Genomic DNA, 22,239 nt, shown 5'->3' with positions numbered 1-22,239 from the left:
AAGGCTGGTAATGTAGCAGGATCCTCCTTCCCCGGTGTTTTTCTGCTGGCATACAAACTCAAAGGGCAAGAAAGATGAGTGCAAGAATTATTGCCTTGTTGGACTGGATAGGAAGCTGTCCAGTGTAGGGCTGTTAATTTGAGTTTGTAGCTGTAACAAAGATTTGCTTTTCTTAGCACCTCAATTTGCTATCACAGCCAGGTAAGAACCAGATCAGATGAGATATACTCCAGGAGGGAGATGAACATTTCATAATTCCTGTTCCACAGAGGCATATACTGAGGCTATACGTCTCTTGCTCAGGGCAGAGCAGTGTCAGACACTGCCACGACAGCACCGCTTTGGCCACAGGCCTACCAGCACGCTTTGGCTTCTAACAGCAGCAGTGAGCACAGTGGCTAAGGGTTAACTTCATGCAAAGTAGGGGAAAGCCCGAGTTCTCCCATCCACTGGCTCTGTAACAAATTACTCGCTCAGATGGTGTCTAAGATTAGCTCCTTCTGGCAATTTCAAGATATGCAGCTGCTGGGTAAATTTAGATTCTTAGTGAATGGGTTATTTTCTCTCCAACAGGATCCAAGTCAGGAGGGCACTGCAGAGTCACTGGGCTTTGCCATGTGAGTCATTCACTTTGACATCAAGAGGTTGGTGACTCTGTTTCTCCTTCTGGGCAGCCAGAGACCTGAGCTGTACCACCTGGAGACATAGAGTCCTTAGTCTCAGTCTGCTGAAGTTCAGCATGTCTTCAGCTGTGCAAGGATACATACATATTCAGGAGAAGAGCTGAATTTTACACTAGGAGTAAACACATCATGTCTTAGCTGTTTTGATGGTATAGAAAAAATTTGAGATGATAGGGAGGTCAAGAAACTAGCAAGAAATTTGGTAGTGTCCAGCAGCAGAGCCTGTGTTGAAAAGTGATATGCATGGCAGCTGAAAAATTGGAGGTGGGACATGCAGGCCTGTGAACAGATCCTCCTGTCTCTCATCTCAGATGGCCGTGCATTGCCCATGTTATTATCTGCGTTATAGCAGCTAAATAGAGACTGGCAGCAGACTCTGTAAATGTCCAACATTTATTTACTAAATAAATAAATGACATATAGAAGGGACCTCATAAAATACTTTGGCAGAGCTGAAAGCCGGCTAAGAACAATTCCTGTTTTATCCACAGGGAAACCAGAACACACCAACACCAAGCATCTCCACTCAGGTTGCAAAGTGGTCCAGATCCTGCTCTCACCAAGAACTGACATGATTCAGAAATAAGGCTGCTTATGTTAGTCCAAAGTTACAAGAAACCCAGGGATATTTCCGTTATCTTTTCTGTGAGACCCTGTGTCTCACATGGGTACATTTATTCAATCCATTTCACATACAGTGTCCCAAAGTCTACTGCTTAAAGTGTGCTAGCAAATGATTTTGCTTCCCCACCCAAATCACTGCCCTTCATTCAGAGTCTTTCTCCTTGATTATATGTGTGTATGTGCTCATTCAGCCACATAGTCATGGGTTTAGGTTGTGTTGACCAAAGTCAGTTGAGCAAAGGGTTGGATGGCAGGAAGTAAGCAAGAGATGGGTACAAAGTCCTCTGTTTCTCAGCCATGGGTAGGAATGCAAACTGCTTCTTCCACGGCATGGAGCAAACAGGAGTGAGATTTGGTTTGAATCCCAGGGCATAAATCACAGCAAGATGGTCATAGTGGCTGCATCTGTTTCACATGCCTCAGTGGAGCACGCTTTGGGTCTGAGTAAGGGCCTGGGGACCGAGGGGTTAGGCGAGTCTCGCGTTGTGTTTCTTCAGTGTGCCTGTTCCACAGGCAACTGGTATATGATGTTCCCTTGCCCTGAAGCAGGTATATCATCTCCCATGTTTTCATTAAATAGGCATGAGGATGGCATTAAATTATTTTTTCAAGACATATAGAACTGCAGTTCTGCAGAGGGTTTGAGATTACAGCAGAATCACTCTGCATGGCTGACAGTGGAAGGGAGATAATTACTGTTCAATGTGCAATTTCTAGTACTCTTTTCCTTTGATATAAAGACTGTTTTATTTATTTATTAGCCTCATCATAGGTATATATTGTGCTGAGCCATTTTAAAGTCCTTACTACATAATATAGATGTTGAATACTTGACAGTGGATGTTGACTATTTCTTGTAGTAAAAGAAATTTGAGCTGGAAATAACCTGGAGAGGGTCTGCTCAGAGCAGGGTCAGCACTAGTTAATCCCTTTCTCATAGCTATATGCCCAGTTCATCCTAAAACCTCCAGGAGTTGGAGTTGGATAGCCTCTGGAAGACATAGTCTTTCTGGAGAGCCAAATGCTCTGGTGGACGAGATGTTACGGAAACCAAGGGGTGAAATCTCTAGGTCTGTAATATGTCAGAGGTTCAGATAAATGATGAGGATGGCTTTCTGGCCTTAAAGAAATAGATCAGGAGCCTACCTCAGCAGCCTGCCAGGCATGGCTAGCCTGCATACCACCCATGGGTGTCTTACAGAAGATCTTTACTGCAGCAAGAGAGTGCACCTTCCAGGTGACTTACACACAAATGAGCTTCAGCAGTTTGATTGCTAGGAGTGCTTGGAGGGCCCCTGTCAGTGGCTGGCCTGACAGGTGGTCAGAGAGGAGCTGAGGTTTTGAGGTAGGCCAGCTGATGTTTTCCTCTACTCTTTCTTTGCTTTGTCACGCTTCTCCTCCTCAATGGCCAGGACACGCTCACGCTCTTTGATCAGCTGCACTCCACAGTATGTGATGAACCAGATGGACAAGGTGCTGACAGGGAAACCTGAAAGATGGAGGGAGATATGGTCATCTTTGTGTCATCATTTGCCTAATGGGGCCAGCTCTTCTCCAACACCACTTCTGCTCAGGCAGGCTTGGGAGGTCCCACAAGCTCACAGTGGCCAACATCATTTTCTACTTCGGATCCAGCCCTACAACTTCATTGACAGAGGAGAGAAATCCCCAGGGGCAGATTTGAGATGAAGTGGTGCCTGTGTCTACCAAAGCATCATGTACTGCAGTCAAAGCTGGAAAATGCTCAAATGGCTTTGAGCATCCCCTTCCCCCCAAGACAAACCTCCTTCTTTCCCCTAAATTCAGACTGGATAGTTGACTTTCTGCCAAGTAAACCTGCCAAAACCTCTTGTTGCTCAGTGTTGTGACTTTCGGAAAGCTTTGAGTCCAGTTGACACTGAAGATCTCACCTGAGCCATGTCCTGTACCTAACATAGTGGACACAGTGTATATGCAGGAAAACACACCTATTTGTCACCTAGATAAGCAACCCAGGGGCAGAGAATTCCCCTTCCACTTGGGAAGAGCGTGATGGCTTTTGTAACCGCAAGTCTGGTATCCATGGCAGATGAGAGACACAGATTTTGTACCTGCTAAAATAGGACCTCTGAAATGAATAATGCAACCAGGAAAAGCCAGCTAGCTCAACTAGCAGGAACTTCTGACATACTGAACCCAAAGCATCACATTATCCATTTCCTATGCCAGCTTCTGGCCCAGAGAAGGGCCAGGAGGGCATAGATTCCACGTAACTATTTATACGCTGCACTCTTTGAACAGACTTCAAAATAGTGTTGCCATCTACTGATAAGAAACGTACTGATAAGATTGTTTAATAGGAGCCTAGCATGAACTGCTATATTTAATGACAGAGGGAACCAAGTATAGATAATTAGAAAGTAGATAGGTTAGGAGTGAAGATTTGTACCTATCACTTTCAGGCTGACACAGGAATAAGTGCTAAAGCAAAGGGAAATGAGGTAGGCTGAGTAAAACCCTCTCTCCAGGAAGGGAACAATTTCCCAGCCAGGGAGGACTGGACTCAGCCTGCCTTGGCAGGTTGACAAAAGCTTTTTCATTGCTGCAAAAAGTCCCAATCATCCTGCTGCCCTAGGAGCTATACAAACACGTTAAAGATGACTTGTGCCTCACAGGGCTTGCATGAAAAGAGTAGGAGAAAAGAAGCCGCTTTCTGCACATTTTGTAGGTGAGGAAGGTGCTGCCCATCCGAATTAAGGTAGCTTGAGGGTGGTCACATACTGAGTTAATGGCCAGGCCATTCTGGACCCAAGAGAACTCACAAGTCCCAGTCCCCAGCTCCACTCCCTTGTGTCCCACATTAAGATGAGATCGCTCACTGAGGAGATTGGTAGCACCTTACCTCTCAGGAGGAGCCTCTTGGTAACCAGCAATGCAAATTCCAGGCTGTTGAGGGCCAGGATGTTGTAGAGGACGATGGCCCAGAAGTTTGCTGCCCCAAAGACTGCCCTAATCCGCCGAGACATGGCCTCTGACATTTTGGCCTATTCAGGGGAGAGGAGCAGAGAATCAGGGAAAATGGGGCTTGTTCTTACAGAGATGAAATTGTTTTAGTTTTTCTTTCTCAGATCTTGTGTGATCACAGCCAGTTATCTCTGGACAACTTACCTGGTGAGCCATGGGTCCCAAGACATGCTGGTAGCTCCATACAGAGCCAACACGGCTCTTCAGGCCTGAAGTTAGGTCCTCACTGAGTTGTTTGGAGACCTCAGAACAGTGCTCCCCAGCACCCTAAGCTCTGTGAAGGCTGGTAAATGTGACCAAGATCCTTACCAACCTTCAGGAAAAGGGGTAAGGAAAGGAGATGTGCTGATCTACTGGTTCATAACAGCCAAACTCCAGCTGGGATCCCAGATGGGTAGGCATAAATTTGAGCAGCCTTTAGTGTATGTGGGATTAAGAAGCATAAGGTTGATGTAAAACTGCTGCTCTGCTCCTGGGTTGAGGGCAACTCAGATGCATTTGGGTCTCTGGGTTGGCCTTTTGATGTCCCACGTGTAAGGCCAAATTGTTAAGCATGGTTTCATGTTAATAGTTCTGGCTGGTAACTCCTTTCCTGATCTGTTGCCTTGGGTAAGATGTCCCTCAAAGCAGATGAATGCTGTTGTTGTTTGCTAGGATTATTATTAGCCCTATATGCAAATCACTCCAAGCTTCTGGTAGAAATTGTTTCTTAGGGATTTAAAAAAAGAGCTGAAAACTAGTGACAGCAGCAGAGTGAAATTGTCACCAGTACATAATCCTCAGGAGCAGCTGCTGCAAGTGGAGAAGAGAAGTGGTTTATAGCAATCTTCAAAGAGCACAGTGAATCCCCAGGCCATTTAGTACTGAGAATTGTGCTGCCACGGGGAAGAAGATTTCACTGGCTGCGAGTGCTATAATCTGATTAAAAGTTCCACAGGGAGAACAAATGTGAGGATTTTTCTATGAAGTTTTCATTCAAAAGTTGTCTTTAATGGATCAGCTTTACTGGATCAGCCAGACTTTTTACATTGGGCAAAACCCAAACAAACAATAGAATTATTTCCATGATGGAGTTTCCTGAATTTTATTTCCAAACTTTCTCTAAAGCATCCTGGTCCGAAACAGAGATTGGGCACCAAGCTTTAGAGAGGTTGGAAAAGAACTAATTGTAGTAACTGAACATTTGTTTTTATCACAAATCAGACTGAAAATACTCAAAATGCCAAAATGTTTTGCAGAACAAGAAAAAATAATTTCCATATGGAAATGCATAAATATTTTCCTGTGAACATACCTTAGACTTTGAGTCTACCTGTGCTACTCTGAGGCCTCACTAGGGCTGAAATTCTGGTTCTCTTGGGCATCTCTTTTCCTTTTGAATGCTGCATATCTAGCTTACGTTTCCTATGAAGCTCCACAGGGCCTGGCAGGAGCTTGATCTAGGTGGGTGTCATCCTGTTGTGCATCCCATTGTTTTCTGCATGAACAGGACTGTCCTTCTCTTGTACAGCTGGCAGGTTGATCACAAGAACGCTATAGGCTGTGGGATTCTGCAGAGCAGGAAGCAGAGAGCTGCAGATTTCCAGGCAGGAGCACCTGGACATGTACAGTATCAGGGGTGTTGCCTCTTGGGTCTCAGATGAATATGGATCCCATTTGTATAAACAAGTTCAAGCTCCCTAGAAACACTGATGTTTCCAGGACCAAAATTTGATCTTAGACCCTCTGATCTTCCCATTCCCTTGCAGCCAACCTCCTCACCTCCATTTTGGCAAAGGGTTCCCGCTGGAAGAACTTCTGCACCCATAGCTCGAAGTTGAGGCCAAAGCAGTTGAAGATGGACCAGATGTAAACAATTTCACAGGGCCCCAGCCACAAGGTAGTGATGGCAAAGGTGGAGATAGTGGCCATGAGTTCCTTCAGAACGTTATCATGGTTCTCCCCAATGTGATCATACACATACCTAATGCAAAAGAAAGCAGTTGGTACTTCCTATAGTGGAGGAGAACCCTCAGGAGCCCTTCCTTCCGCACCGATCCACCACAAGCATTGATCCATCTCACAGATGGGTGGCTCTAGAGTGCCCTGGTGAGAGGGGAAGGAAGTTTGGGGTGACAAGTTCTAGCAATAAACTGATTTTGATTATAGTCCAGCTATTCATTGCTTATATTCCTTGCAAACCAGTAGCTCCTCTAAGGACAAAATACCATCCTTTTCCTCCTTTGTTGATAAAACAGCGATCCATAAAATTGCAGGTTGTCTGAGACCTCCTGGTACACAGCATTTCAGCACAGAGCAGCCATCACTTTTGGTACAGGTTTGCTAGCATGTCCCCATGGCTGAAGAGAGCTGAAAGGCTGAGGGAGTTGTAGATGCCCCATATCCTGAATAAAAAAGGATAGTTTGAGCTACACCTGGGCTCAATTCCCCTTTCCTCCTGGGGGATTATAAACCTGACTCTTGCTCCTTCTAGGGAACAGAAAATCTCTCAAACTTAGAGGATATTCTGAGGCAGGATTCTCTTATTCCTCCCTGTGAAGGCTCTTGCACTTTGTGTTTATTAATTCAATATTCTTTGGGATAAACAGACTAAGCCTGGCTCTTTACCTGAGTAGGATATACCTAAAAGAGAGGACACCTAGCTTTTGGGATGAACAATGTTTAATGTTGCATTGCTGTGCGACGAAAAAGAAGACTCCAAACCACCCTGGAGACAATTGATTAGAGACACTGAGACTTACTTGCATAGCCAGTCATTAATCCCTCTGTCAAAGTGCCTAAAATAAAGACAATAAAAAACATGTTAGAATACAAGGATTAATGATTGCCTTTTACTCAGTAGTCATCCAGAAAAGGCACTCAGTGACCCAGAGAGGGAAACCTAAAACCTCATTTTCAGCATTTTTGATCAGACTAGTCCTTTCTTGCATAGGTTCTATGGATTGCTGTTGGTTGCAGTCTTCCTCATTATCCATTGCTTCTTACCCAAGGATATTTTCCCTGGGCAATGGCCAGGTCTAGGCTATACATTCAGAATAGACTACTCAGCCTAGCCAATTTTTAGCCTATATGCCAGCTGCTCTGAAGCACAGCCAAGACCTTCTCCCCTCCATGCACATTTCTTTTGGATTGAATTCACCATTGTGTGAGGACTACTCACGTTTCTGCAAAGACATAGAGCATGGTGATGCATTTGGGGGGCTGTGGTGGGTCCAAGTGGTCCAGTCGGGCAATGGTGTTGATGACTCCAAACATGACAGCAGCTTTCACCCAGTCGTACACCAAATTGGAATAGGCCAGGCCAGCTGGAGTAAAATAGGAGTCAAACAGGTGAAGAGGAGTACAGGAGGTATCATTTTCAGGACTCTGGGGGATCTTCTGTATCATGGGACTGTGTAGTCTATTGCAACAAATACGGCAGCGAGGGAAGAGTTTAATGCTGTCTGGGACCAACAGAACTTTTAAAACTAAGTAGCCTTTTAAGAAGCTTGAACCAAAGGATAATACATTCTTGCGTTTTGGAAGGAGCCGTTTGTTGGTATTAGTAGTCAGAGAGAGTCACACAAATTTCATTTCCTTCCTCACAAGCTCTTTCTTTTCCTCTAAGACTTGTTAAACATTAACAAACTCATCACAGTTTTCAACTCTGACCTCTCAGGTTTTATTGCCACCTCCATTGAAATGTAACTCCATAGATGTAACTGCAGCAGTACAGGGGCCAAATATCTGTATTGGAGAGGTGTCTGACAATGGAAAAGTGATCTCTGTACACCAAAGATTTCAAATTCCTCTTCAAACAGAAGCTAAAAACCCTCCTATTTTGGTAGGATTCAGCACACAGATTAATAGCCACATGATGTCTCAATGTGAGCCATGTGCCTCAGCTTCCACTATGCATGATGATCTGGCTCGTACAATCAATGGAGCCTGCAGAGCTACTCAGCTTCGGAAGTGACACATATATGCAGTCAGTCAGTCCATCTGGATCTCTTAGGACGGCCTAAATCAATGTCTGCTGCTATTCTAGATGCACTAGGATTTCCTGCCCAGCTTCCAGCTACCACTCCAGAGAGGCACAGGTTTCCTCCAGCTCTGACTTTCCCTCTGCCAGCCCTGAGTGGAGGTCAGACACCCTACTGTATCTCAAATGCTGCCAACAGACACATGTTTGAGCAGCTGAAATCCACTGCCCATCTGCTAGCTGAATGCTAGCGCAGACCCTGCTTTTTATCCTGAGAGTTTGGTTCTGGAGGTCCCTAGTCCACCTCCAATCAGAGCAGAGCCAAATCTGAACCGATATTAGGTTTCTCAGTACCTCGTCTGTATGAATTTTGAATAGCACTATCTCTGGGGACTCCACAACCTCGCAGAGCCCCTGTTCCAGTGTTTAATCATTCTTTTTATGAAAAAAAATCCTTATATGCAATCAAACTTTCTCTTGCTGCAACTTGTGTCCCTTTTCTTGTTCTTTTTCACTATCAACCTGCAAAAAGAATCTGTCTCCATCTTCTTTATAATCTTCCTTAGGTAGCTGAAGAAAGTAGGTAGACCTCCTGAGACTCCTTTGAAGCCATACTGAAGTATACTCTCAAGCTCAGCTGCTCCCTATACAAGCTGTGCTCCAGGCCCCAACCATTTTAGTGGTTCACAATACCCCACTTTATTACCATCACAACTGGCCACCCCTTCTGTGAATCTGATGTACTAGATATTGCTCTTGCAACATCATTGGCCTGATTTTCAGAGATGTTGAGCTCTCCTTGCTGTCCAAAGGCAATGGGAACAGCTTGGTGCTCAGCCTCTTAAATCCAAAGCTAAATAATTTTCTCTGTCCTCTATGAGAGCAGGAGACCTAGGCCAGCTTGCTCTCCAGAGCTACCCAACCTCAGCTCTGTGTATCACCAGCTAGAAGAAGAAGGGCTGTAATCAAACTTGCCTATATTGGGTTGAGATTGATGAGGTGTCTCAATAGAGAGGGGAGAAGATCTGAATCACTCACGGCTGCCTTGAAGTCAACTACATGTGTGAACATGTCCCCACATGGCCACTCACCTAAGGACCAGTCTGAGAGGCGGTTAACAAACTTCAGGTCAGAAGGGAGAGTGAGGATGTAAAAGAAGTGGAAGAAGATGTCCACAGCAATGATGATCCCCACATGGAGGACAGCATGGATCCGGATGCTCCTCATCTCATCATCTTTACGTTGCAGCTCTCGGGTGCTCACCTGTCAGGATGGCAAACCAAGAAAAGGACTGAGCTGAAGGAGAAACTGGGCAGAAAGTTCCTCCATCTAGAGAAACTCAAACCCATCAGGGAGCTGAGGTTCAGGATTTATCCAAAGGTACATGGTCAGAAAATCAACTTAACTTGAGGGTGGTCTTTGCTGAGGTCACAAAGTGGGAGCAAGCATCACACCTGTCTCATCTACAGGATACTGCAGCTGTATACTGGAAAGGACATTTATGAGCCTCCATATGGGCTGGAATCCTGTTGGAGATCCTTGCCTGAGCAAGGTGGGGACACACTGCCCATTATTTTAGGCTAGGCGGAGAAATCAGTCGTTTGGGAGCAGGAGGAAGAGGATGGCTGATGGTCTCCAGAGCTTCTGCTTCAGGAAGCTATCTTGTAAATGAAAGAGAAGGCTGCTCAAGGGGCCATCCAGAGCCAGCTGAGATCTGACTGAAAGGGCTTTTCTCTCTGCTGTGCCTGGTGTAATCATGGGCCAGGCTTTGCCTCCAGGAGCTGTCATGTCTCTGGACGTTGTAATATAAAAATCATCAGAGTAAGCTTTTAGGATTACCCTGGGCAGATTGATGGCCTCGCTTCCCTGCATTGCCGTAAAAATTGCTGCTGTATCCAAAATCCTCTTATGTTTATTACTCTTTTTATTCCTTGCAAGAGGTGGGAGTTCTCAGAAAGTAATCTGCAAGCTGCCGCAGTAGCCCAGTCGTCAGAACCGGATGATTCCTGGGAATTAAAGCCTTTGCCAGATTTGCTTGCTTCTGTCATATGCAGAGTGCACCTAAGACCCTCCTGCTTTAAGGAAATGAAGAGGCCTCTAAACCCTGAGCTGAAGCAGGCATTCAATCTGGCAGGGGCAAGCTGCTGCAGGCCGCCGTTCCTGCAGCTGACGCCACGCCAGCAATGCCAGGGAGGGCTCTGGCAAGGTGATGAACGACTGAGGATCTGCCAAGGGAGGCTGGGCTCTGGCACAGAGACCTATGAGTGGACATGGGGCTTCAGTTTCCCACTGGTGATGGTTTCCCACTTGTATCACAGGGCATGACTCCTCTGCGCCCATCAACTCCCATTCTTATTTCTGTCCATGGTCACAGCACCCTGGCACCATTTCATTGAGATCGGGGCTGTTCCTTGCCACCCCCCTACAAACACATTTTCAGCCATTCAGAGGTGAATTTGTTCCCTGAATCCCAGTAAGGAAGATCCAGCGTCTGCTCAGCTCCCCTGGAGCCAGGTAGTAGAATGAACTCGGCCAAAGATCAGCTTTGTGGTTACTGCGTGTCGGGATTAGGGAATGATCTGAGCATCCTCTCACTAAGACCAGTGCCACTCACTGGCACCTCTTCAGCCTACCTGGGACCTGCTGTAGACCTGCAGGTCCCACTGTGTATGAGGGACGCATAGTGTACAAGGGGTCTACCAAAGGGTAGCACCAGTAGGAGCCAAAGAGACAGAGCTGTCCCCTAACTGGGCCACCCACATGCCATCCTAGAGAAGGGATTTGATCTTTCTGCCCCCAGAATTTCTGCTGGACAGTTTGTATAGCCTCTGCAATTAACTGCAGCTCCAGCAGTGCAGGGGTGATCTAGCCAGGAGATGGCAGTAGTGGCCAGGCCAAGACAGGGCCCCTGGCTGGAGGGGGAAAAGAGTTGGGGACTTGCTCCCTCTGCCTTTAAGGGAGATGTTTTAAAAAGAAAAGGGAGAATTGCTCATTAAGTGGTGATGACTGTAATAAACATCCTGGTTTATGGCTCTGCAAAAAGGAGCCAAACAGAAAAAATAACAGTTTAAGCCTCGTAAGGGCAATGGAAGTTCGAGTCTTGCAGGCGCCAGGAGTTTATTGCCACGATTAATATAGACGTTAAAAGAAGCCAGGGCTGCCTGTGCGGAAGGCTGTGACTGTCTTGTAGGAGAGACTAGCGGGAACTGGAGAAAAAAAAATAGTATGGAGGGAGAAGGGTAGCCCTAGGCACTGAGGCCCCGCTGGAGGAGCTTGGACAGCGAGGCTGCCGGAGCCACATTTGCTGGGACTTCAGCCTGACAGATAAATCATAGCTGGAAAGATTGAGCCTCAGGATGAGACGGTGGGCACCCTCAGCATTTCTGCTGGTGTCTGTAAAGGAACACGGTGAGGAAAGGAGCCTGGCTGGAGCCCAGCAGTCCCTGTTCTTTGTCTACTAAGAACCAGCTGCTGATGGACTCTGTGCACTATGAGCATCCTTCCCAGGGGAGGCTGAAGCTGATTTGGAGAAGGTTCTTAGGATCCTCAGGGTCAAGCTTCCTCCAAAATGGATCTGTGAAATACAAGGGATCTTGATTCTATCTCCAGCCATAAATAGGGATGTCGTCCCATCCTTTCAATACAAGCACACAAGCACAAGGTTGTCCTTGGCAGGACAAGGTGTGTCCTTGGCAGGACTCAGATCGGCTCTCATCCTGCAGTAACAGCAGCTTCATGGCCAGCAGCTCAGACATGCAGCTCCCCACCTACAAGCTCAGCATCTGGGTGGATCCCCGTCATTCAAGTGATGCCACCACAATACAACCTTCTGGATCACCAGATCCTTGCCTGAGTTACCATTTCCTCTCTGGGCATTTTCAGATGGAGGTCCCTTCCAGGAGCAAGTTTGAAAAGCAAATCAGGAAATGGTAGTTAACCATACAGCTCATGCAGGAGTGGTGAGACTCAGAGCCACAAGGGGTTGTGGAAGCTGGCAGTGGGAGTTAGACAACTTTGGAGGACAGTTTCAGCCAGGCAATTAAACACGATGGTCCAGTGCTAACTCCAGTACAGGAAGGGTCCCAGGTCTCACTGCAGGGAACAAGACCAGTGCAGACCCTTTCTTACATTGTCCACCACGTGTTGACAACCATGTAGGCCAGCTTTGCAGACAAGGTGCTGGACTGGGTGGGCCTTTGGTCAGACTTCAGTCTTCCTGCCTCCATACCAGGGATGCTCTGGCTGCTCTCACCCATCCTGGGCACTGGCTGGCTATTCTTCTGAATTCATAAAAGAATTCCTAAGATGCTCTTGTGTCCAGTTGTTAATTGGGATCCATAAATTCTATTTAATTATTATTCTTTAAAAGGAAGTAAGGGAAATGGCAATCAGTAGACAGGCTTCCCACCATCATTGCTGACCAGGCAAGAGGGTCTTCCTAAGAGTCAGTAATGTTTTGCTTTGCTGGTGGCAATCCATCAACGATGTAGAAAGATGTTGGGATGGGAAGAGTGGAAAGGGAAAGAGAGCTGCCATTTAGCTTGATCCTTCAATGTGAACCCAGAGGTCAACCCTGTCCAATCCCAGGCTGGATTTCTGCTGATGCATTTTCCAGTGCTATTTGAATTCTCCTTTCAAAAGTAATTTTGGTCATGCGCAATACAAGAGAGGTGCTCTGGGCACCTGAGCATTTCATAGGGAGCAGAGGAATTCCAATGAGGTAGCTGAAAAACAACCTGCTATAAAAATCCTTCTGCCCAGACTTACTTATTTCTAGAGAAACACCTTGATCTTAAGACACAGAGACAGCCCTAGAAATTCTTACTCCTAGAATGAACCAGCTAGACAGGAATAAGCTTGAGTGAAAACACGGGGCATGAGGACACCTATGCTGTCACATGTGCATGCTCATGGCCATTGCCATGCAAAGGACCCCACAGACAGATGCCAATAGGTGTCAGATATCTAGCTCACACTGTGGTTTCTCAGCACCACAGGGAAGGAGAGCACAGAGCCATGGGGGCAGTAGCATGAAGCTGGCAATTTTGGCAGGCAATTTGTGCAGACAGTGAACCGTCTACTCTCAGCTGCAAGCACAGTTCGTGTTTCCCGAACCCAGAGAAGATCATCAGGCTAATTTTCATGCTTGCACAACACTCTGTGTATGCAGGTGTATTTTCACTTGCCAGTGGGGAAACTGAGGCTTTTCTGTGGTAAAGTAGGCATTAAAACCAAGCAACTAAACACAGCACCGAGGGGAATAGTCCCCTTGTGACCTGGCCTCAGGAGGTGCCCAGGGCATTTACCTGAGCATGGAACTGGTCAAATGTCATGACAGGCCCGAAGAAAAAGAATGGAAGGTAGAAGTTGTATTTGAGGAGATCGAAGATGGAGTAGATGCCCTCCTTCCTCTCACAGCTCTCGAGTGCGAAGCTGATGCAGCGCATGATGGTGAAGCCACTTCCCCCATAGAAGAGGACATCTTGAAGATCAAAAGCTTCCGTTACAAATCCACTCTAAGTGAGAAAAGAAGAGTTACCACCACACAGTTCACATCACCTCTGCACGTCCTCACTTTTCCAAAGACATCCTCTCCCAGGGGAATGGTTTAAAGCTTCTAATTACACTCTTAAACAAATTACTCCCATGGCTAATTAGCCTTAGATGTTAGAATAATAAAACTAGGGCTTGATGCTTTTGCATCTCGGAGGAGCTGGGAGGTGGTAGATTCTCTTGGTGGCATCTTCACCAAGCTGGGCTTGCATCAGCTACAGCACTGGGGCCAGCAGGCTTTTCAACCTCAGACCCAGCCCCAAGCTGTATTACTTGGCTCCTGCCTGGCATCAGGGGAGGGCAGAGCCTGCTGGCAGCTGCCTGCCAGGCCCAGGTGTGCCATCTTGTAGGGACACACAAGCTTTGCTCCAGAACGGGAATTTCACAGCAGCCTGTGTCCTGGGGAGGGGTAGGATGGAGCCCTCCCAAGGAAAGGCAGCACAAGCCTGACACAGGGAAGCACCATTCAGAGCTGGGTGATGGGCAAGGACAGGTAATGCTGTCCTCCCTCGATGGGAGGAGGGACTAAATGGTCTCAGCAGGGCAGAAGTATTTAACTGGGTAGAGGTATAAGAAATAGATATGAGCATCACTGAACTCACTCTGGTACTGTTACAGATAGGGAAACTTAAGCATAGGGCAGCGACACATCTTGCCTGAGGCCACCCGGCAGGCTGTTGTCCAAGCAACAAGGAGGACCCAGGTGTCCTGAGCCCCCCCCGGCCCAACAGGAAGCCACTGAAGCAGGGCACAGCCCTTGTGGGATTGTTCCCAAGCGTGTGGTACTCTTGAACCCAGTGGGAGCTGTGACAGAGGCAGGAGAACTGCTCAGGGCTTATGGGAGACCTCCTTGGAGGTAAATCCAAGGAGAGGGACATGACTGGCTTGGAAATGCAGCAGATGAGTGGCCTAAGACAGCACCTACCTGCCAAGAGCTGAAGGGCTCCACCTTGAAGGATGCAAGGCAGCAGAGCCCAGCCACGTAGCAAAGCCATTTCTGCTTCGCCAGTGAGGCAGAGTAGAGGATGATGCAGTGGGAGAGGATGATCATGAGGTAGACAAGGCCCATGCTGCCCAGCACAGCCAGGAGCCCGTACAGCATGTATATGACAGCCCGGTGCTGCGAGGGGAGAGAGAGTCCCTCCATGATCAGCTCTGTGAAAGTCCCAATCTTTCTCAATCACAGCTAACAAATCTATTTAATATAGCTGCTGGCATCCACGCATCCCATGAGAAACTACCCAGAAAATGGGATCGGAAGAACCACTATGTTTCCAAAATCACGAACTAAAATCTCTTGCAGTCCAGCTCCATTCTGGGTTTCTGCATGGGGGGTAGCAGTTCCCTCCCTGCAGCGGGCCCTTGATGGATCTGACTCCCACCTCTGCCATTTCGTCCCGCTCCCGCACATTCACAAACCACCTTTGCTTCTCCTCCCCACGAGACCACATACTCAGCCTCCATCCTGGCCTGGATTTACAGAGGCTTGGCAGGTTTTTGCCTCTTGGTCTCCAAGTGGCTGATCAAATCCAAATGTTCCTGCACCCCCGATGCCCATGTTGAGTGCAAGAAACAGATATCCCTCAACTGTGGATGAATCCTAAGCATCTTGCAGACAGACAGATGTAGAGACCCCTCCGCTGCCTTCAAGGAACCTCCTCTTCTGCATCACCCTTGTGCTCCTAAATCCGCCCTCCCGGTCGCTCGCTCACCTGCGGTACGATCATGGAGCAGATCTTGGCAAACAGGATGTGCCCCGAAAGGGCGAAGATGATGAAGTTCCTGAACGAGGTGAACCACATCACCCACTCAAAATCAGCCACATCCTGCGGAAGCAGAGCAGGGCACCTTACTGCCCCGAGCCCTCACCCTCCACCGGCCTCGGCCCTCGGGCGCCCATCTCAGGGAGTCTGACGTCCACTCGCACCAAGGGCTGGACGGGCATTTAGGTTGTGAGGGCACCTCATCGTCACACAGCTTTCCAAGCCTGATCTTCCCATTTTTCCACCCAAGGGCTGCCAAGCACTTTTGCTCAGTCATAAAACCCGGGGAAAGATTTGCAGAGATTGCTTGTCTCTCCAGGCGTGCACAAAGCAGCACATCTGCTGTGCTGTAGGGCTAATATTGCCTTCTTTAAAGGCCCTTATTTAAAGGACACGCTGGAAAGGAGGGGGGGGAAAGGTCACATAGACTTTCCAAATGCATTGTCAGCAGCAGAAAAAAAGCATCTCTGCATTTGCAGCAGTCAGCACTAACCGGGTCGCCCTAGGAAATGACCACCTCCTTTCTCCGCTTACCATCTTCCTGCCGAAGTAATGCCAGCCCGGTTTTATGCCGTCCCGAAAGGCCTTTCTGTTCATGCTGTCTGCAAAAGAATAATTCCCGTGGAAAACCACGGTGATCAGCAACTGTTTCCACACTCGTTTCCAGCAGAGCCTTTGCGCGGTGCAACCTCCTGGGGATCCCTAGCAGACCCTGTGCAGAGGGGTGCAGGCACATGTGGCTTTTTTCAGCTCCCAGATTAGAATAATAATAATAATAATAACAAATTTGAGAACGGGCCCCTTGGCTTTGTTAGGATGCTGGCACAGCCCTGTCGTCCTGACCCGTGGAAACTGGAGCTAAGGGGTAATCACGAAGGCAGGCAGATATTTAATTAACCCTTTTGGGGTGAGACGCGACGGCTTCCCAAGATATTCTCTGCAAAAATTAAAGCCAGGATGGCTATGCTGGTATCTACGCGCGCGTGCCTGAAGGACCCCTCGGCTCACACGCGCAATCCCTCTCCCTCGCACCCCGGGGGGTGAGGGAAGTCACCTCTGGAGGCTTCGAAGATCCCGCTCCCGCTGTACACTACGGCGCACGTCAAGGTGAGAGCGTAAAAGCCCAGCTCGTAGCTGGGGAGCATCGCTTTAACGCCCATCGCGGCAGCGGCTCACCGCCCCGGCGGCCGGTGGTGGTGGGAAACAAATCTCAGCCTGGGAACCTGCAGAGAGGGGGAAAAAAAAGTGAGAAAGCCCCTTAAAAGAAAGCAGTTTCAGCTGGAGCTGAGCCCTGCGGTGACAGCTCAGGTGTGGGGAGCAACACTGCTGCTGAAACAAGCCTAAAACCCCAGCGAGGAGCCTGGCTTTGGGTAAACTCTCCCCCCCCTGCACCCTTCGGAGGCAAGCGAGCTCCCACGGTCGCCCCAGGGTGCCGGCGCGGGGAGTCTCTGCCGCGGGGGACGCGCGGGCAGGTCTCGAGGGAGCCGCGCGGACGCACCGCGCCGCCTCGTCCCCTGGCTAACGCCCCAGCGGGGATGCTGGCCGTGCCCTTTGGTCCGCGCTCGGCCTCTCCTCGCCGCCGCTGCGGCCCCGTCCAGCGCTGCCTAAAGCTCCCATCGCAGCATCCGCCGGGCTGGACGGTCTCTAGCGCAGAGCTGCTTCTTACGGGCAAACTGCCACCGCTCTGCAGCGCCGGTGCCTGTTGCAAGGTGCCCCGGGGGGGCTGGCAAGGGAGCCGCTTGCAAGAGCTTCTACCTCCTTCCCAGGCTTATCAAAGAGTTTTCCCCGCTGTGCCGTGCCGGGGTAAGGGGCAAGGAGATGGTTAAGAGCGCGCGGTCGCTCCCGGGGGGACGGGGCGCCCCGCGCCGGGCGGCGGAGGGGGGCACGCCGCAGCTGCTGCAGAGCGCGCAGCCCGTTCCAGTTTTAGCTCCGTAATTGCTCCTCAGCCGCAGCGGCGTGCCAGGGCGCAGGGTTCCCTCCGCGGGCTGCAGGCAGGCTCAGGTGCGCCCGCGGCGGGGGGCCCGGCCGGCCGCAGCCCTCCGTCCCCCCTGAACCCCCCCAACCACCGCTGCCACCGCCACCTCCGCCCCGGGCTGGGGAGCACCGACCCCCGGCGCGCGCCTCCGCTGCCCTCCCCACGCCGGTCCCCACGACTGACCTTGAGCGGCGGGCGGCCGAGCGCAGCAGCCCCCCTCCCTCCCCGACCAACCCTCACCCCGGAGCCGAGCGACCGGGCGGCCCTCTCGGGCTCCAGCGGCCGGCACTGCTAAGTGGGGCGTCGAGAGCGGAGCGGGGTGGGGGAAAAGGGAGAAAAAAGCTTGGGGGGGGGGAAGGTGGCCGCTGGCCTCCCTATTGCATCCGTCTGTCCGTCCGGCGACCGTCTGGGGGGGGCGGCTTGGCTTCTCTTTCTGGCTGCGGGTGCCCGGCCCCGCACCTTGCCCCTGGAGTAAGTTTAGCAGGGAGTGGAGCAGAGCAGGCGGCAGATATTTTTATTTTAGAGCAGCGCTGCAGAGGGGGGCTGGTTCAGGAGCTGTCTGTCACGGCAGCTGCCAGAGAGGACCCGGGGCAGCAGCCAAACTTACCGCCGGGGCTGAGAGTCGCGGCCTGGGGGCAGCCGGGGTTTCCTTACAGGACACAGGCAGCACCCCAGGCCTCGGCTTTAGGGACTGAAAAAAGAGTCCCCAATAAAGCAGGCAATCTGGGTCTGGCCTCCTCTGAGTGCTGGAGGGTTGAGCGTGCTGGGGCCCCTCTTGTAGTGACCGCAGAGGGGAGGTTTCCCGTGGGATTCAGGGATGCTGAGGGCAGCAGTCACCCATGGCCCAGGGAAAACTGCTTCTTTCCTGCTCTCCCAGGGCGCTTTCAGGGCTTCGGTACCCCTCTTCGAACCTTGCGAGCCCTGCTGAAGGTGTAGCCCCTGTAGCTCCCATGAAGAGGGGAGGCAGTTCTCTCGGCTTACAGATGGGGAAACTGAGGCACAGAGCAGTAAGATGGGATTCCTCCCTAACCTAAGCATTTGCCAAATAGTGATTAAATCAGAGCGAGGCACTCTGGGCTCCTTCAGAGGTTGCAACACCTCTAGAAGCCTCTGCCCGCTTCCTACTGGCCAGCTTGGGGATCCCCTGGCATTCCCCACCGCTCAGAGCTGGCGTGCAGGGTGCAGCTCAGATGCCAACAGCAAGTATCCGACATTTGGGAGATGACCTTGACACCTATGGCAAAAGCACAGGCTCAAACCTGAGTCCCCAGGCAGTGCCCCCACCAAGGGCCATCTCCCATCCCCATCTCCTTGGGGGTCTCCTGTGCTCGCTCCCGCCAGGCTTGCCAAGCTTTCCCAGCCTGTGACTCTTTGTGAGAGGGATGGGAATGAGCTAATGGAGTTGTTAAATGGGGCAGTTTAACACTCCTTGTGATTCTTCTTCTTGCCTTGGGCCAAGCTCTTTTGCCAAGATCAGGGAGACTTCATGCTGGGAAGGACTGTCTCAAGCATCTTCTGGGCTCCCTGTACGGACAGAGGAGAGACATCAGGCAGGCAAACCCAGCTTTTAGAATTACCTGTGTAGGTCATCTGCTTTAGGAGGAGGCAGATCGTATCCTGAGCTCCAGAGAGCCAATCTGGACCCACGGAAACCACCCAGCTAAAGGTCTTTTGCTTCTGCTGGATCCATCCCCTCTCATGTGACGTAGGATGAGGGTCAGGCAAAACCTACTGCTGGTGCAAAATTCCTCGCGGAGAGCAGGCAGGAGCTGGCAGCTCTGACCAGCATCACCGTGCTGGGAACCTTCGTCCTTGTGTCACTGCTCTGCGTTCAGGCCCTGCCTGGAGGAGCCTGGCTCATCAGACCTTGGCACAATTTACTATGTGCTTAGAGGAAAAGTAATTAAGAGATTGGCGCTGATAAGCCCAGAAACACAATTTGTCATGCTCCGAGGGCCTATAGAGAGCACAGTTTATCGATGGCTGCTCTGTTTATTGCCAGCCGCAGCAATACATCAAGGGAGCTTTAGCAGGAGAGAAAATTGCCCCTGTCTCCCAGAGAGAGGGTCACAGGTGGACCTGGGGGTATGTGGGCTGAGGGCTGCTCAGCTGCCACTGCCATGCTAGTGGGACTTTTTCAAAGAAAAATTGCAAAATTTCGACCTTTGTGAAAGAGTTCCCCACTTCCAAGCCTTCCTGCTCATCCAGTGTGGGGGCCTCATGGTGGAGCAATGCCACCAGCATCGAGAGGGGAACCAAGACATTGAAATTTAGGCGCACCCCTTCTCTCCCCAGCAAGGAATCAGCCCCTTTCCCACCTGCCGCATCCCCAAAAAACCTTATCTCCGAGCATCATCCGTGGTGGAGCTCCTCAGCTTCCCCTGGGCCAAGATGACAGCTCTGTTTGCAGCGCTCGGGCTCAGAGGCACAATAGGCTCCATTGTGCGGCCGCGGCGCCGCTGGGGCCAGAGGCGATATGGATCTTGCCGCCGGGGCCTAGAATAGATGGTTTATTATTGCTTTATCGTATTATTGTTAGTATTTTGTGACGAGCAATTTGTGAGCTTTGTGGTTGAAAAGTCTGATACAGATGGAGGCCTCTGGGGTAGTTTTTCATGAAGCTCTGGGAATTGTGGTGATAAAAATCATTTAGCTTTAATTTATAGGTATTATTAAAAAAATTAGGAAAAAACACTCTTGATTTCTAATATAATAAGATTTATTTCAACTGCAACCAGCGTGCCTTTCTTGGCATAGGGACACCTCTGTGCTTTATTGCCCCAGTGCTGTGGCTTTATGATTAAAGACTGTTATTAGAGCTTTGTGCTGGTTTTAATGATATTTTTGTCAAACATCTGGCAGGTTACTGAAAGTTGTGGCACACTAGTTGAGGCCAGACTGCTCTTTAGTGGTTTGTCACTAGTGACAAACCATGTGGGAAGAGCAGTGGGGTTAAATGGAAAGGCCCGTTTCAACAAGACACTGCAGGAACTGGAAATGTTTGGTGGGAACACTGTGTTCACGCTGCACCTTGGTGAAACTTGGATTATGTGTTCAGCCAGGAATAAAGACCAGGATTCACAGGTCTCATTTAGGCATCTGCTGCTTGGATATCCTATCAGAGATGAGATGCCAGGAGATGGATGCCTCCAGAAGGCCACCAATCCTAATATATACGCCTAAGAAAGCAGTATCTGTGGCCTCTCAGAGACCAGACAGCCTCAAACATCAGACGTTGGCAGAGAAGGTGGTATCTGGGCTCCAGGATGAGTCCCAGCCTCCCATAGCAGTGAGATTTGCTCTTGGGGAGCTGTGTGGGAGCGGAAGTGCCCTGCCGGAGACATGCCAACCACACCATGGCACCTTCCCTGCTGGAAGGGTGGTTAGATAAACGACGGAAGGATTGTACCCCTCTTTCTCGCCGGCACGCTGTGCCTCACAGTCAACGTTCCTCCAGTTTTTAGTAATGGAGATAGATAACTATTCTCACTGACAAATGAGCTGCTTTAAAATCCAGGACTTAACCCTCTGCCTGCAGATTGGTTTCAGAGCCTTTGGTCTGTAACCAGAGAAGCATGGGGATTTGTCCGGTATTTGTTGAGTGAGGCTGTCCTGTCCTGCAAGAGCAGCAGGCTTGTGAGCTGGTCTTGGAGCAGAGAGGATGAGGGGAGAAACCTAATACTCTGGTTGGCTTGGTTGTAGCTTAATTTAGAGCACAGTGGCTCTGTTACAGTGTTTTTCCATTTAAAGCCTAACTTCGTTCCTTTTGTCATGTACCGGGCGATGGCCCTGCTGCTTGCTGGGCAGTAGCAGCTGTTGGCTGAAGCTGTCGGAGGGTTTGTCGAAGCAGTTTTCCATCTATCATCCCTCTAGCACTCCCTTCCCATAGTCTTTCTCTCTGGTTTCCCAACAGGAAGGATGCAGGTAAATCTTCTGTTTCAATGCCTGAAATTGTCTTCTAATGACTTGCTTGTAGCCAAACTCCTAGAGAACAAGGTTACCACAGCCTTGGGGTGGAATTCACAGGGGAAGGTGACTGCCTCTTCTAGTGTCCCCAAAATCAAAAGTCCTTCAGGATTTAACGCATGAAGAGGGCATGAGCCACCCCCAGACCCAGTCTACATCTACAGATTTGAGCAGGTTACAGTGCAACTGGCACTGACCTCATGGCTTGGCTCAGCAGAGCCTGGGGCACGGAGGGCTCGTGCCTGCAGATACTGTCTATATTTAACAGTGCTAACACAATTCATTTTGCAGCCAGTCAGCTGGACTGCAATAGACTTTATTCCTAGCAGTTCAGCCGTACTCTTAAAATTGGATGCATCCATCAGGCACCATCTGTCTCTTTAGTGGAACTGCTCTACTCAACCCCAGGGCACTAGAAAGCCTTTGACTCACTCCAAGTTTTTCAGCCTTGCCTAGCCTCCGAGAGGATGCTTATTCTTAGCATATATTGGCTAAAGGCTGGCTGAATCCTAGTGGCTAATCCAAAGGTGTCTATAACCTCAAATACCTACAAGCGGCAGAATTAAACCTCACACTGTGCTTTAAAGCTTAACTCTAGCCACTAACCTGTGTCAGAGGTACAGAGTGGTGTCACCACTAGGGTGTCACCACCTTTTTGCAACAATGAGAGGTTGAAAAAAAACCTCCATTTGCTTAGCTTATCAAAAAGAA

The 22,239-nt window shown here is 49.6% G+C and overlaps 1 protein-coding gene across 1 annotated transcript; it reads right to left on the bottom strand.

The window, feature by feature from the left end:
- Nucleotides 1–1,079: 1,079 nt before the first annotated feature.
- HHATL (hedgehog acyltransferase like) lies at nt 1,080–17,785 on the bottom strand. Its single transcript, XM_062567638.1, has 12 exons — nt 17,746–17,785; nt 16,642–16,810; nt 16,122–16,189; nt 15,537–15,650; nt 14,750–14,944; nt 13,578–13,787; nt 9,363–9,534; nt 7,471–7,615; nt 7,052–7,087; nt 6,072–6,273; nt 4,189–4,330; nt 1,080–2,796 (listed from the first exon to the last, which is right to left on the bottom strand). The coding sequence occupies exons 2-12, from the start codon at nt 16,745–16,747 to the stop codon at nt 2,675–2,677; spliced, it is 1,512 nt and encodes a 503-aa protein (XP_062423622.1). The 5' UTR covers nt 16,748–16,810; nt 17,746–17,785; the 3' UTR covers nt 1,080–2,674.
- Nucleotides 17,786–22,239: the final 4,454 nt, after the last annotated feature.

The sequence above is a fragment of the Rhea pennata genome, chromosome 2 (genome assembly GCF_028389875.1).
Source record: "Rhea pennata isolate bPtePen1 chromosome 2, bPtePen1.pri, whole genome shotgun sequence".
NCBI classification, from domain to species: Eukaryota; Metazoa; Chordata; class Aves; order Rheiformes; family Rheidae; genus Rhea; species Rhea pennata.
Note: the sequence above shows the minus strand (reverse complement) of the source record. Positions and strands in the feature narration are given on the sequence as shown.